General features: G+C 39.7%; 1 protein-coding gene across 1 annotated transcript; it reads left to right on the top strand.

Annotated features, from left to right (window-relative positions):
- Positions 1–13,001: 13,001 nt before the first annotated feature.
- LOC147437293 (uncharacterized) lies at positions 13,002–14,656 on the top strand. The gene has a single exon (XM_086485908.1). It carries the CDS (start codon positions 13,010–13,012, stop codon positions 13,283–13,285), a length of 276 nt encoding a protein of 91 aa, XP_086342034.1. The 5' UTR covers positions 13,002–13,009; the 3' UTR covers positions 13,286–14,656.
- The last annotated feature ends 1,255 nt before the right edge of the window (positions 14,657–15,911 follow it).

The following is a 15,911-nucleotide window of genomic DNA, read 5'->3' on the forward strand; positions in this document are numbered from 1 at the left end:
TGTACATGGCAATGCATGTAGCGGGAAAAACCCCTTTGCCTCTTTTAGTTCCATAGTTTCTTCAACGTCCTACGGCTACCTACGGCTTGTGTAGTTGACGTTAATTCAAACCCATTGACCTACGGCTTTCCATACACGCTCTTGACATTGCTTCAAGACTACTTAATGAACTACGGATGGTTTCGGTATAGATAGAAGCCATTTCCGAAGCCCGTTTGCGTTTTTCCGTAGAAAAACGTAACTGGATTTGACCTACGGCTTGTGTATTTGGCGTTTCTTCTATCCGTTTAACCTATGGCTTGCCATACGCGCTCTTGACATTGCCTAAAGACTACCTAATCGTCTACGGATGGTTTCAGTAGGCATAGAATCCATTTCCGAAGTCCGTTTGCATTTTTTCGTAGAAAAACGCAACCGGATTTGACCTACGTCTTGTGTAGTTGACGTTAATTCAAACCCATTGACCTACGGCTTGCCATACACGCTCTTGAAATTTTTTTAAGACTTATTAATGAACTACGGATGGTTTCGGTATGGATAGAAGCCATTTCCGAAGTCCATTTGCGTTTTTCCGTAGAAAAACGCAACCGGATTTGACCTACGGCTTGTGTATTTGGCGTTTCTTCTATCTGTTTGACCTACGGTTTTCCATACACGCTCTTGACATTGCCTAAAGACTACCTAATCGTCTACGGATGGTTTCAAAAGGCATGGAAGCCATTTTCGAAGTCCGTTTGCGTTTTTCCGTAGAAAAACCCAACCGGATTTGACCTACGGCTTGTGTATTTCGCGTTTCTTCTATCCGTTTGACCTACGGCTTGCCATACGTGCTCTTGACATTGCCTAAAGACTACCTAATCGTCTACGGATGGTTTCAGTAGGCATAGAATCCATTTTCGAAGTCCGTTTGCGTTTTTCCGTAGAAAAATGCAACCGGATTTGACTTACGGCTTGTGTATTTGGCGTTTCTTCTATCCGTTTGACCTACGGCTTGCCATACGCACTCTTGACATTGCCTAAAGACTACCTAATCGTCTAAGGATGGTTTCAGTAGGCATAGAAGCCATTTTCGAAGTCCGTTTGCGTTTTTTCGTAGAAAAACGCAACCGGATTTGACCTACGGCTTGTGTATTTGGCGTTTCTTCTATCCGTTTGACCTACGGCTTGCCATACGCATTCTTGAAATTTCCTAAAGACTACCTAATCGTCTACGGATGGTTTCAGAAGGCATAGAAGCCATTTCCGAAGTTCGTTTGCGTTTTTTCGTAAAAAAACGCAACCGGATTTAATCTACGGCTTGTGTATTTGGCGTTTCTTCTATCGGTTTGACCTACGGCTTGCCATACGCGCTCTTGACATTGCTTAAAGACTACCTAATCATCTACGGATGGTTTCAGTAGGTATAGAAGCCATTTTCGAAGTCCAATTGCGTTTTTTTGTAGAAAAACGCAACCGGATTTGACCTACGGCTTGTGTAGTTGACATTAATTCAAACCCGTTGACCTACGGCTTTCCATACACACTCTTCACATTGCTTTAAGACTATTGAATGAACTACGGATGGTTTCGGTATGGATAGAAGCCATTTCCAAAGTCCGTTTGCGTTTTTCCGTAGAAAAACGCAACCGGATTTGACCTACGGCTTGTGTATTCGGCGTTTCTTCTATCAGTTTTACCTACGGCTTGCCATACGCGCTCTTGACATTGCCTAAAGGCTACCTAGTTGTCTACGAATGGTTTCAGAAGGCATAGAAGCCATTTCCAAAGTCCGTTTGCGTTTTTCCGTAGAAAAACGCAACGGGATTTGACCTACGGCTTGTGTATTTGGCGTTTCTTCTATCCGTTTGACCTACGGCTTGCCATACGCGCTCTTGACATTGCCTAAAGACTACCTAATTGTCTACGAATGGTTTCAGTAGGCATAGAAATCATTTCCGAAGTCCGTTTGCGTTTTTTCGTAGAAAAACGCAACCGGATTTGACCTACAGCTTGTGTATTTGGCGTTTCTTCTACCCGTTTGACCTACGGCTTGCCATACACTCTCTTGACATTGCCTAAAGACTACTTAATCGTCTACGGATGGTTTCAGAAGGCATAGAAGCCATTTCCGAAGTTCGTTTGCATTTTTCCGTAGAGAAACGCAACCGGCTTTGACCTACGGCTTGTGTATTTGGCGTTTCTTCTATCCGTTTGACCTACGGCTTGCCATACGCACTCTTGATATTGCCTAAAGACTACCTGATCGTCTACGGATGGTTTCAGTAGGCATATAAGCCATTTCCTAAGTCTGTTTGCGTTTTTTCGTAGAAAAATGCAACCGGATTTGACCTACGGCTTGTGTAGTTGATGTTAATTCAAACCCATTGACCTACGGCTTGCCATATGCATTATTGACATTGCTTTAAGACTACCTAATGAGCTACGGATGGTTTCAGCTAGTTGTTTTAGCTGCTTAGTCCACACCCAGCAGTTTAGGATTCCATAATATGTTATTTTGTCATTTTGTTATTCTAACCTAGTATCAATCTACCACATTGTAACTTTGTGGTCTCATAGGTCACTTTGGCCTTTTGAAGAGTTAACATAACATTTCATTTCATTTCTTTCTTTAATTTTAATTTTTTACACAAACCATAACTCTCTCTCTCTCTCTCTCTCTCTCTCTCTCTCGTTTTAATTTTCTACGCACATTTTTCTCTCTCTTTAATTTCCTATACGCACACACACTTCTCTCTCTCTCTCTCTCTCTCTCTCTCTCTCTCTCTCTCTCTCTCTCTCTCCTACACACACACACACCGCTCTCTATCTCTCTCTTTAATTTCCTACACGCACACACACTCTTCTCTCTCTCTCTCTCTCTCTCTTTCCTACACACACACACACACACACACACACCTCTCTCTCTCTCTCTCTCTCTCTCTCTCCTACACAAACACACACACACACGCACCACTCTCTCTCTCTCTCTCTCTCTCTCTCTCTCTCTCTCTCCTCTCTCTCTCTCTCTCTCCTACAACACACACACACACACTGCTCTCTCTCTCTCTCTCTCTCTCTCTCTCTCTCTCTCTCCTCTCTCTCTCTCTCTCTCGTCTCTCTCTCTCTTTCCTACATACACACACACACACACACCGCTCTCTCTCTATCTCTTTCCTACACACACACAACACACACACACACACACACACACACACACACACACGATGTGGGGAGAGAGAGAGAGAGAGGGGTTAGGGGGGGGAAGAGTGCCATAATACCTCGCAGCAGGTTTCGGCCAAGATCTGAGAACGCGCGCGTTGAGGGCGAAAATGGCCCCTTCACGCGGGTTCGGCTTTTTTTCCCCCAAATTACATCCGTCAATACCTGCGTCAACATACGCGTGGAAAATTAGTCTTTCGACGCGTATATCCACAGTCATATCGACGCAGGTATTGACGGACGGTAAGTACGTCGATATGAGCGTGGAAAGGCACGGGCGGCGATATATAAAGCGTTCATAACTTTGGGTTATGTTGTAGTGTTTACAGCGAGTTTATTCTTCCTAACCCTTACGTATGCAATGTTTACTTAGAAATGAACTTTAATATAATTAAAGACTTAAGTGAACAAAATAGAAATCCACCTAGGAGTGGTCGTCCATGTGTTGCTGAGCTGGTGCCTGGAGACTTTCCTCCGTAGGCCTATGAATAAGCCCAGCCTCATGGTCATGAGTGGCTTTATTTCTTTTGTTGCTAATATCCTCTTCTTCGGTAAGAGGATTTCCTATGGTTCTCTTTGGAGCCATATTGACAGCTTTTATAAAAGGACTTAATCGATTAGAGATTTGATTGAAAATTCTCTTTTCTTTCTTTTTACCCGAAAATAAGGAATTTTGGAATAAATAGGTCTGCTTGTTAGTTATTGGATGAGATATTTCTCCTGTATTCCTTGTACTATTAATATTCTCCCCTAATTATCATATAATTATGGGAGCTATTTTACTGGATTTCTCCTTAGTCTATATTCCAAGAATATCCTATTTTTGGCCTTAGTAAATTATAAGCTACCTATCTGCTAGTGGATTACTCACCCTAGATGTAATTTGATATGTTATATCTTTAAGAATTTTCTGAATAACTCATAAAACTGATTTATAACTTTTTCCTTCTATATTTATGATCTAATTTAGGCAAAAATAGCCGACATTAATCTATTATACTAATTATTTAGGACAAGGTAATTTTTCCAACCTTCAATAGTGATTTCTGACCTGTGGTAATTATTGGGTAAGTATATAGATTCATTTACTGATTTCTTTTTCCCAGTTTATACATAAAATTGGTTACTTTTAATGAAAATAAGTATCTAAACTAATTCTCTAAGATTAAGTTATTTATCACGGGTTTCTTAAGGTGTGATTTACCTCTAATAAATATCTCAAATCATTTTGGATTATTTTTCTATTTTTCCCCTTTTATTTTTCCCTAAACATAGTGTAATTCTGTTGAGATAATTAGGTAAAATAAATATCTGAGGTTACACTAATTATCACAGGTTTTCTAAAATGTTATTTACCTCTAATAATTATCTCAAATCATTTTGGATCAATCTGCTATTTGTCCCCTTTTATTTTCAACTAAAAATAGTGTAATTCTACTGAGATAATTAGGTAAACTAATTATCTGAGGTTAAGATAATTATCAAGGATTTTATATAATGTGATTTACCTTCTATAATTATCTCAAAGCTTTTTGAATTATTTTGTTATTTTTCCCCTTTTATTTACCCCTAGAAATAGTGTAATTCTCTTGAGATACTTAGTTAAACTAAATATCTTAGAATGAGATAATTATCATGGGTTTCATAAGATGTTATTTACCTCTCATAATTATCTCAAAATATTTTGGATTAGTTTGATCATTTCTCCCTTTACTTTTCTCTTAAAAACAGTGTAATTATGCTCAGATAATTAGATAAACTCATTATCTGGGGTTGAGATAATTACAATGTGTTCCCTAGAATGTGATTTACCTTTGATAATTATCTCAATTCATTTTGGATCAATTTTTTGTTTTCCCCCTTTTATTTTTCACTAAAAACAATGTAATTCTGCTGAAATAACTAGGCAAACTAATTTCATGAGGTTAAAATAATTATCATGGGTTCCATAGGATGTGATTTTACCATTGATAATTATCTCAAAGCATTTTGGAATAGTTTGCTATTTTCTCCCTTTTATTTACCCCTAAAAACAGTGTAATTCTACTGAGATAATTAGTTAATTTAATTATCTGAGATCAAGATAATTATCATAGGTTCCATAAGATGTGATTTACCTTTGATAATTATCTCAAATTATGTTGGATTAGTTTGATCACTTCTCCCTTTACTTTTCTTTTAAAAACAGTGTAATTCTGCTTAATTAGTTATGAAAATTACTCATAAAATTACAAGATAATGTTTCTAGCATAATGAAAGTTTAATGCAGCTTTGATAATTATCTCAACTTAATCTAAACTCAATTACTATAATTATCATTAATTTATGGTTAAAATAAGTAATTTCAGTCCTAATATTATATAATAGTCAAATAGCTTAGTATCCCTAAGCTTAATCACAATAATCAACAGAGAATTTTGAATTAGGAGAGAATTTTAGAGTATACATAGGTTTAATCTTCAATTAATTAAGAAATTTGTAAATAGGTTAACCTAGTTTTACTAAGTAAAAAAGGTTAGTGCTAATTACCGTTGATTAACCAACTAGAGCTTTGCTCTCTTGTGATTTCTACGTAGAGGTCTCTCTAGATGAGAGAGAATGTACCAAGGCTCCGAGTCTAAATTTTTGTGAAGAAAGGGGGTCTTTTTATAGCTTTTCAGGGGCCCTGGGCTGTTTCTGGTCGGTTCTGGCACCTCAAGCAAGGCTCCAGCTTCCAACTAGCACCACGTGCTGCTAAATCTGTCGTGAGCAGGTTCCCCACAGCTCCACACAGCTCTCACCTTCCAAAATCGATTTTTACTAATTTCACTGATTTTTAATGATGAAAATTGGAAATATCAATAATTTCTAGAACCTTAGGATAAGAAAGTCTTTATTAATAATAATTACTGAAACCATCCAATTTTACTTAACTAATTGAATTCCTAGTGTAACCTTTCAGGGCGCGTAACTTTTTCAGATTTTATCGGAATCTGATTCTGAAAAATAATAACCATAGTAAAGCTCTGGTTATGATTCCAAAAATACCAATATCAGCCATAGTTGGATCATTCTACAGTGTTTTCAAGTTAAATTTAACAGGCTTTGTACAATTTCTAAGGTTTCAGAAACTAGAAACCTTACAAAGGAGCTCTCCCTACAACAGAAGATTGGGAAGCAAGGGGAGAGGAGGACGATGAGGATCTGGAGTAGGTGGAACAACCAGCGGCAAAGCATCTAAATCTCTACAAATCAATATTTTTTAAGAAGCACAAGCACCAGCTACCAACGAATGTGCAAGTGCCCCCTAGAAAACCTCAGTGTCGTTGCAAACTAGTAAGGCCATTTGCAAAAATCTGGCACTACCGAAAGGCAACGGAGGTGTTGATTTGACAAGCACCCTTTGCTTGCACATTGAAGGAGGTGCTCCAAAGCTATGGCAATCAATACAAAATGCAAGCAATGGCCTTGGAGGCAATTCAAGAAGCTAGTGAGGCCGACAACATCTATGTGCTGGAAGATACCAACCTTTGTGTCATACATGCAAAGAGAGTGATGATACAGCCAAAGGACATGGAGCTTGCACGCCGATTGAGACGGGACTTTGAGAATTAGCTAAAGTGAAAACCTATCATTTTGTATTACGCACCATGATTTTGTAATCAAACTTTTTGACAATGACCAAAGGATTGAGAGTTTTGTATTTATTGTCTCCAAAATCATTTAGTTTTTTAGCTTCTTAATGTGTTTAAATTTAATAATATGTGTGTATTGAACAAACTTCAAGTCCATGAGTGTGAAGGACATTGCATGAATAATTAAATTCAAGCATAAGCTATGCATTTTTAAAGTCCTGGGGTGCAGAAAATGCAAGAAAATGCAAAAAGAGGGGTGGCCACAATGGCACGCAAATCAGCCAAACAAGGTACCTTGCTTGGCTGATCTACGCGCACATGTGGCCACGCCCCATTTTGCCTTTTTTGCCCTTGTCTGCACTCCATGACACCAGAAATGCACATATCTTGTATAAATTCAACTGTTTTTGCAGTAACCTAATGTTGGGTTCAACAAAGGGGGGAGTACAATGCATGAAAGTGTGTTTTATTGGTGAGCTTTCGATTTTGAGCTTTTGCAATCAAAACCAGTTTTGCGAGCTTTTTGATTTTAGATTTAGAGCCTTTTCTAATGACACAAAAAATTAATCCAAAACAAAGACATCACAATATTATATACAACAAAAAACTTCTATCATCTTGCAAAAAGTTGGCTTAAGATTTTGAGTCTCTTTTAACGATGCACACCAAAAACATGTACAAGTTTCCAAAAGCCCTAGTTGTGAGCTTGTACAATCGTCTAGATAGATACCACAAAGCATGCTTTTCTTACTAAAAGGAATCCAAATAAAGTCTCATGTGTCTAGAAAAGCTACTCTACATCTAATACATAAGAGAAATCTCCTTCAATGCATACTTCTACATGTCATTCTCTAAGATCTAGGTTCACTACACCAGAGGTTTTATCTTGCGGGTTTTCCCTAATACAAATGCAAGGTCTATGGGAGTTAGTGCAGGTTGATGAATGACCATGTGCTCTTTTGGTTGAAGCCCTAGAATATGCACTCACACATAGTACATGTGCTTACATGCCAAAAATGCTTTATGTGTAGATTCTCTCTTTTGAATATCGGAACAGGTGCAACTAGGCTCTACCTTAATGTGTACATCATAAAAACTCTTTGTCAATACCCGAAAAACTATGTGATATTCACTTTCTAATTTCTTGTCCAAGAACGTTGCAACCATAATTGCAGCTGAATCCAATCTCTTTTGTGCTTCTTTGGAAATACCATGTCTCCACTTATGCTTCCTGCTGATGGAGCCTCCTTGTGTAAGAGAAGCATTTGTATTGCTCATGCGTCATAGTGGTGTTGCAAAATCTGCAAATTGAGATCCATTTTGTACCAAGCTGTCAATCTCTTCCTTTGATAAGTTGGTCCAATATCCACTTGCTAGAAAGTAGGAACAACAGGTGAGAATAACTTCCCTCTATACTTTTTGTGTGTGTCCTAATTCATAATTGCAGAACCATATCCATTGTGCAATTGTCTTGTCTTTAAAAGTTCTCTCATACCAAAAACAGGGAGCAACCATTCCCACTTGACGGCTCTGTAATTTGTTACCACGACTTTTCTTCCCTACCTCGTGCAATTGGTTGGCATCCTTCGCAAAGCCCACTCTTCGCGGGAAACTTTGACCTCTTGAATATACCTTGTTGAATTCTCCTCGCGCTTCACTGGAATGCTCTCTCCTGCTTCACTATGAGTGACAACATATACTTCTTCATTATCCTCTCTATCAAAATGTATACTCCATGGTCTCCCTCTGGTTTTGCTTTGTCTTGCTTCCATTACATATCTAGGTTTATGCGAGCTTGTACTGACTGCACTTGTTTTCTTCTTCCATTGTACTATCTATTTGTCACCTTCCATCACAAGATCCTCATACAAAGGACTACCACCAACCAAGCCTTTTAATGTACTCGCAAAATGAGTTGGATTTGGAGATTCTCTGCCTTTGGAACTGGCCAACATTGCTTCTATGGAAGGGCCCGTTCCGATGTATCTTCATGTGGTGTATCCCAATCTTTTTGCACCTTGAATATATGCATTCAAAATGTCACTGACACATGCATCATAAAGTGATATTTTATGTTTACCACCTTCACCTGCCAGCCAACTAGCATGGATGCTCTCTGACTCGTTTATACTTGGAATTTGATCTTTCTCCCATGGACTCTTACTGACCTATAAATACAAAACAATTAAAACCATATATAGGTACATCTATATTTTGATGTATTTAATAAAAACAAAAAAAATCATTGATATACCATTGTCTCAGCGCTTCCCCAATGGAAAATTTGTTGGTCAGGCCACCAATAATTAATCCATCTCTCTCAAGCCTTTCTATTATCCCCTGTCACATATTTCACCCACCATTCTCGTATTGTGGAAGCTATACGGGAGGTTTCATTTGTAGTCTTTGCTATGCACCATGCTTCACACATCAATATCAACTTTAAATGTGATGGAGTCAAACTTTTGTTACGTAGTGTAGCGAACATAGAAGAATCACCGACTTTTTCACTTGTTTCTAAACTGTCAGCCAAATAAACATAGTAATCCGAATGAAGAATGTGGTAAGCTTAGGACAGAGAATGGTCAAGAAGATAATGCTTTTGATCTTCATCTTGGCAACACATTGACCTTAGACTCAGATCTCACTGTCTGAAGAATTGCTTGCAAGCCTTCAAACTTAATAGAAGGAGGCAATAGGCTTTGAAGAAAATATTCACTAAGTAGAAGCTCTCCATTTCGTAGTGAGACTTTATAATCCATTCAAGCACCATCGTCCATTCTATATTCACTAAGTAGAAGCTCTCCATTTCGTAGTGAGACTCTATAATCCATTCAAGCACCATCGTCCATGAAAGCATAGTTGTAGCTGTAGATGTCATGTCTGAGACAAACAGGGAGGAATAATACTTGAGGTAAATGAAATGACGAAACGAGAAGGAAGAGAATGTGTATAAGGTACAAAGAAAGTGTAAAAGCCTGCAGCTACAAAAAGTTAATGCGTTTATTAAGAACTGTTCTAAATAGATTTGGAATATTCACTCTTTAAGATATGCACAATCATAGCCATTAAGATACATTTGAATTAGCATTTCGTCAAATCCATATGTTAACCCATTGAGCTTTCAAAATCTCCCCAAAAAACGCATTTTTTTTTTGAATATGGTACATATAAAATATACGATGTTTTAAAAATTATAAATTATACATGTATATATATATATATATATAGAGAGAGAGAGAGAGAGAGTATAGTTTTATATATGCCCAATTAAGCGCTTTAAACTTAAAATGGACATAGTATATATAAAATATATGGTATTTAAGTATATAATATATAGAACTATACTAATATAATATAGTTATATTATACACTACACATACTATATGTTTAGTTTATAATTATATTATATTGATAGAATATATACTATATAAAATTCCATGTATATCAGTCTAGTACCATTATAGTAGTATACTAGTACCACTATAGCAATATAAAAGTATAGCAATATTCCAGTACCAGTATAGCAGTATAGAAGTATAACAATACCAGTACAAGTACAGTACTACTACATGACCAATACAGTATCAGTACTAGACATATCAATACAGTACCAGTACCAATACCAATACCATTACACTACCAGTATTAGAACAGTAGAAAAAAAAATCTGAGTACAGTACCAATACCAATATAGTATTATAGCAGTACAGTACCAGTACTAGTAACACTGAAAATCTGAGACCTTTGAGGCTAGTACCAGTATACACCCGTATAGGAGAACTAGTACCAGTACTACCAGTATCACTACTAGTACCAAAAAAATCTGAGGCCAGTATGAGTACCATGGTGTACAATACTAGTACCATTACAATACCAACACCTATATAGTACCAGTACTAGAACACTAAAAAAGAAAAATTTGAGTACAGTACTAGTACCAGTATAACAGTACCATTATACCAGTATAGCATTATAGCAGTATAGTTATACCAGTATCATTACTAGCATTGAAAAGCCGAGACCAGTACCAACATACCAGTACAGGTCGAGTACCTCCATACGAATACCAGTATAGCAATATTAGTATCAACACAAAAAATTTGAGACAAGTATCATTATATCAGTACTTGTATATTAGTATTAGCAGTATAGAAGTATGGTTGTACCAGTACCAGTACTACTAGTACCAGTACAACATTGAAAATCTGAGACCTCTAAGGCACGCCTCCCTTTTTTTTTGGAATTTTGGGGTTAAATCTTACGGATTATCAGAGAGATTTCAATAAATTTTGGGATTAACTCCACAAAAGTAACAAAAATTTGCCAAAGCTCATCAAATCGACAAAAAAAAGGGAGGCAGAGCTCACCCATCATCCGCGCGCGTGATGGGGGAGCTCTGCCTCCTCCTTTTTTTTGTTGACTTGATAAGATTTGGCAACGGTATTGTAGAAAAAATGCTTTTGATTAAGATTTTTGAAATAAAACCGACATTATTTAATATATATATTTGTTCAAAAACCATATTAAGAACACACAAATAAGGGGGCAATGAAACCCGCCTATCATCCGCGCGCGCGCGAACGATATGGAGGATCCAGCCTCCCCTTTTTTTCTCTTTTTCCCCTTTTGATAATGAATTGTTGGCTTCTAATAACCTGTGACTCTCTCTCTCTCTCTCTCTCTCTCTCTCTCTCTCTCTCTCTCTCTTAAGACCAATGAGAAACACATGGCACACCTACCTCACTACAGATTGCTCAGTAAAGCACACCACATTTGGCGTATATATCAACCCAGGCAATGAACATGGGGAGGTGATTATCCCTTTCAAATATTAGCCATGAAACATGGTCGGACAAGGGCCGCATTCCATGGGACCAATCTTTCCCAGATTCGTTTCATTTTTGCATTTCCCAAAATGAATCATCTAAGTCACACATGAGAGATGCCATGGGAATCTTCTAGGCTAATGCGAAAAAGTTTTTTTGAAAAGGGGCTCCAGCCCCTCCCCTTTTTTTCTGCTCTCTCTGTTTGTTGACTGTGCCTGCACACGGATCAAGTTCCAATTTGCGCTCTCTCTCTCTCTCTCTCTCTCTCTCTCTCACACACACACACACACACACACACCACGGCAGTTCTGGTAGCAAAGTCTTGCGAAGCTAGCATTAACAATAATGAACAAAGAAGATGGAGCTGAGTAACCATTGGGGGCTCGTCTATTTATGGAGTCCTGATGGCGTGGTTAATGACAGGCCGCTCTCTACTGTAGATGATCAGCATTTGCACCCTGCGGGGTTGCCTCAGGCCGCGAGCCTGCCCGACAGTGGGAGCCGCGAGCTGTTTGAGTTCTCTATAGGCGAAGGCCTCGCCACCATTGCTCATGGGGCCATATCCCCTGCATCACAGGATACCCGAGCTAGCGGGTTTCGGCCAGAGTTACAGGAGCTGCGTGTTGCAGCACACAAACGATGCGGGGTCTATCCAAGCCGCGAGCCCACCCGACTGTGGGGGTCGCGTGCCATTCTCAGCATTACAGGTACAGGCATCGGGGTCATCCTACTGTAGGGCTGCGCCCCTGTTAACTCAGAGCGCTCTCGCGCGAGCTCGGGCAGTAAGACTGACCCCCACAGAGTGGGCTGCGTGCACCTTCAGTATTCAGCAGGGTACATGCTTTGCACCCTTCGGGGTAGCCATTACTTGCAGGTAATCTCCAGCAGCAGGGGCTGCGTCATGTGAGCAAGACAGCTTCGAACTGTTGGAGTTGAGACATCGGGCGCAAGGCCCTCCTATCATCTGAGCATTACGGTTGATACCCGCAGTGGGTTGTGGTTGCGTAGTTACCCGCTGTGGGTTGTGGTACTTTGACTCTCCACCTGGCCTCTATTGAGCCTGAGTGTCGAGACAGTTTTGAGGTGTTGGCTGATCTCTCAAGAGAGACTCGAGCCCCTGTTTATTGCATGCCAGGACGGGTGAGCCTTGGTGCTCCGAACCCTAGCGTATTCCTTTTTGGTTGAGCCGAGTTGGCTCCCCAAGTCCGAGGTGAGCTACCCCTCACTCGTAGTATATGTATTGAATCGGCTTTACTGGTGACGCCGGCCACTATAGACCCGGCCTTGGTTGCTCTTGGGCTTTGGCAGCCCGTGTTGGGTATATTGAGCTGAGTAACCATTGGGGGCTCGTCTATTTATGGAGTCCTGATGGCGTGGTTAATAACAGGCCGCTCTCTACTGCTTTCTCATGCAGATGATGTTGGCTTGGCAGTAACTCTTGTGCTGTTAATGTTGATGGCGTACTTTTGTGCTCTGCAACGAGAATATAAAATCAAAATAGAGGAAGATACAGACGTAAATGCGAGCAAGCACCGGAAGGAAATTGAAGAAGAGCAAATTAGTAGAAGAGCAGGAGGACGTCGTAAATTTAGGCCGGCCAAGAATGATCAGAAGTGCAGGATGATCAGCAATTGGGGAATGTAGAGCTGAGCGCAACATCAACAGGCACATGCTGCAGCAGCTGTAGGTGTAGGCTCTATTGTAGGCCAAGAGGAGCCCCCAGGTGGTTACTCAGCTCCATCAGTTCTGGTGGTGGGCTGCGAGCAGCATCGGAGCACATATGATGTCTCTGATGTTTTGGGCTAAGGCCGCTGATTACAGGATTTGGGAGTCAGTCAGCTGAGGCTAAAGCAACATCTACCCTTCATGATTATTTTACTTATCTTGTTGTCCAGATAGTGCTGGCACAACTTGAGGTAATGTACGTGCGTGTGAGAGAGACAGAGAGACCTCCCCTCTCGTGGCCGTGGGCTGCCAGCAGCATCCAGAGGAGCACAATGTGGAGGGAGGAACTTGGTGGAGCGACTACTCATAAGCAGGCAGTGGCTTTCATGGGAGAGCTAGGCAAGGGAGGGGTCTTCGGGATCTTATTAGATTAGTATCCTTGATGCATATTTTATGCGACCTCTTTAGAGGCAGATATGCTCAGCCTGCCCTTAAGTCATCCCGACTGCAAGCGCTACAGAGAGACACAACATGTATGGGCATATGACATCATGGTTTCAATCACATCTCTTCAGCATGGATAGACTACCTTGCATGCACCCTCCCTATCTCTCTCATGGACAAAGATCTCTAGACTTGTATGTCTATATTTGATTCAGCTAGATACTAGGAGCATATGGCTACCCCCTATATGGACACTAATTTATCATATGGGATACGATATGCTATTGGAGAAGATAATGGCTTTCTATAGAGAGCATCTTCTCCAACTAATAGAGGATGGATATGTGATCAGACCCGCCTATATGGACACTCATTTATCATATGGGATACGATATGCTATTGGTCAGATGCACACATCATTGCATCTGCTAGATATTGAGATTGGCAGATTGAGGAAAGTACTAGTAGACAGCGTTATGATCATAGATTCCTCAGGTTGTTTTGGCTAGATCTATGAAGACACAGGGAGAGTCCCTTGAGGAGATAATGCAGTGGGTGACATTCACAAAGGGAGATCACTAACTTCTTTAGAGTAGGGACTTAGCAACCAAATGAGCATGCTTCATAGCAAACTTCAGAGCCCACTTATACCAGAGGTATATTAGCTGATAGAGCCATTGAGCCTGGGAGAGCTAGACGCCCAAGGTATACAAGGGCGACGAAAACATTGATGGAGGCTCCATCATAGGACCAAGACTATTCTAGCTCGACATGGGAGAGGCTCAATATGACTATTTATAGAGGTGCACATTGACAAATCTCTTCAACAACCGATGCAATACTTTTTCGGATAATGCCTGATGCCAGGCATTCTCAAGCATTGATTATATGATGATAATTTTAGTCTTTCACTTTAGTTTTATTTTTGTGCCCAGACATTGGATCCACTAAGGTTGTATCAGTTTGTTCTCATAGGTCTTATTGGCCTTTTGAAGACGTATAATATAACATTTAACTACATTTAATCTTTCTCTCTCTCTCTCTCTCTCTCTCTCTCTCTCTCTCTCTCTCTCTCTCTCTCTCTCTCTCTCTCTCTCTCTCTCTCTCTCAGGTAGCTCATCATTGAGGACTTGTGTTGTCTTTATTAGACCACCACATTTGGCATACATGTCCACTAAAGCATTGCCAAGCCCGGTTCCCTCCCCCAACAGATCTTGTTTCATGATATCGCATACCACATCTCGTATACATATCAATTGTTATGTTGCCAAGTGTAGTATTTTCTTCCTAGCAATCCTTGTATGGAAATCTATTCATGAACTATTTCCCCCAAGTGCTCGTCTTCTACAATGCCACATGCCTTTAATTAGCTGAAAAAAGTCACCCTATTCAAGGAGAATCCCTTTCTCTGCATCCATTCTAAACAAATTAAAGCTTTGATCTGAGCATTGGTTTAAGATTTTTTTATGGCAGACAACATATAATAGTATAAAATTAAAGCCTTACATCACACGGCCTTCTCCCTAATTTGTACACCAACTATGGACATGCATATGCTGCTTTCAAAGATTTGAATAATGTTTTTTCTTTTGCTCTCCTTTAACTGTTAGAGCATATAAGACTAGCAGCCTTTGGAAGCAACAACCCCTTTTCCCTCCATCTAGTATAACGGCCCCTAGGCATACGACCATCTCTAAAACATGTTTCTCATGAAATTTATCTTTCAAAAAACTCAACAAGAGAAATTCTTCATGTCAAACTCTAGAATTTCATAGCTAGTATTTTTTGCTTGCAACATTTGCATGCATTTACACTATCCCTTTGGAATATCTGATGCGTATTTTACACCTTGTAGTTCACAAAAACATTCATTATTGATCTTTGAGCATAAACATAAGGACAAGGCTAAGTCAAGGTTTTCTCTGCACAATGCACACTACCCTCTTGGCCCTCATACCTCTCTTTGCCAAGTCTCTCCTCCCTCTTTATTCTCGACCTCCCTTCTCCTACGACTTCAAACTCTCGATTGACAAATATCCCCTCTTTTTGAAAAAAATACTAAGCATGATGTTCAATCCAAATACATGCAAGATCAAAACGATCTCTAAAGTATGTTGTTTGCTAGAATATGATGTTCATTCAAAACTTATTAGAAATGGTT

This window comes from Adiantum capillus-veneris, chromosome 17 (genome assembly GCF_014529385.1).
Source record: "Adiantum capillus-veneris isolate H3 chromosome 17, ASM1452938v2, whole genome shotgun sequence".
Classification (NCBI taxonomy): domain Eukaryota; kingdom Viridiplantae; phylum Streptophyta; class Polypodiopsida; order Polypodiales; family Pteridaceae; genus Adiantum; species Adiantum capillus-veneris.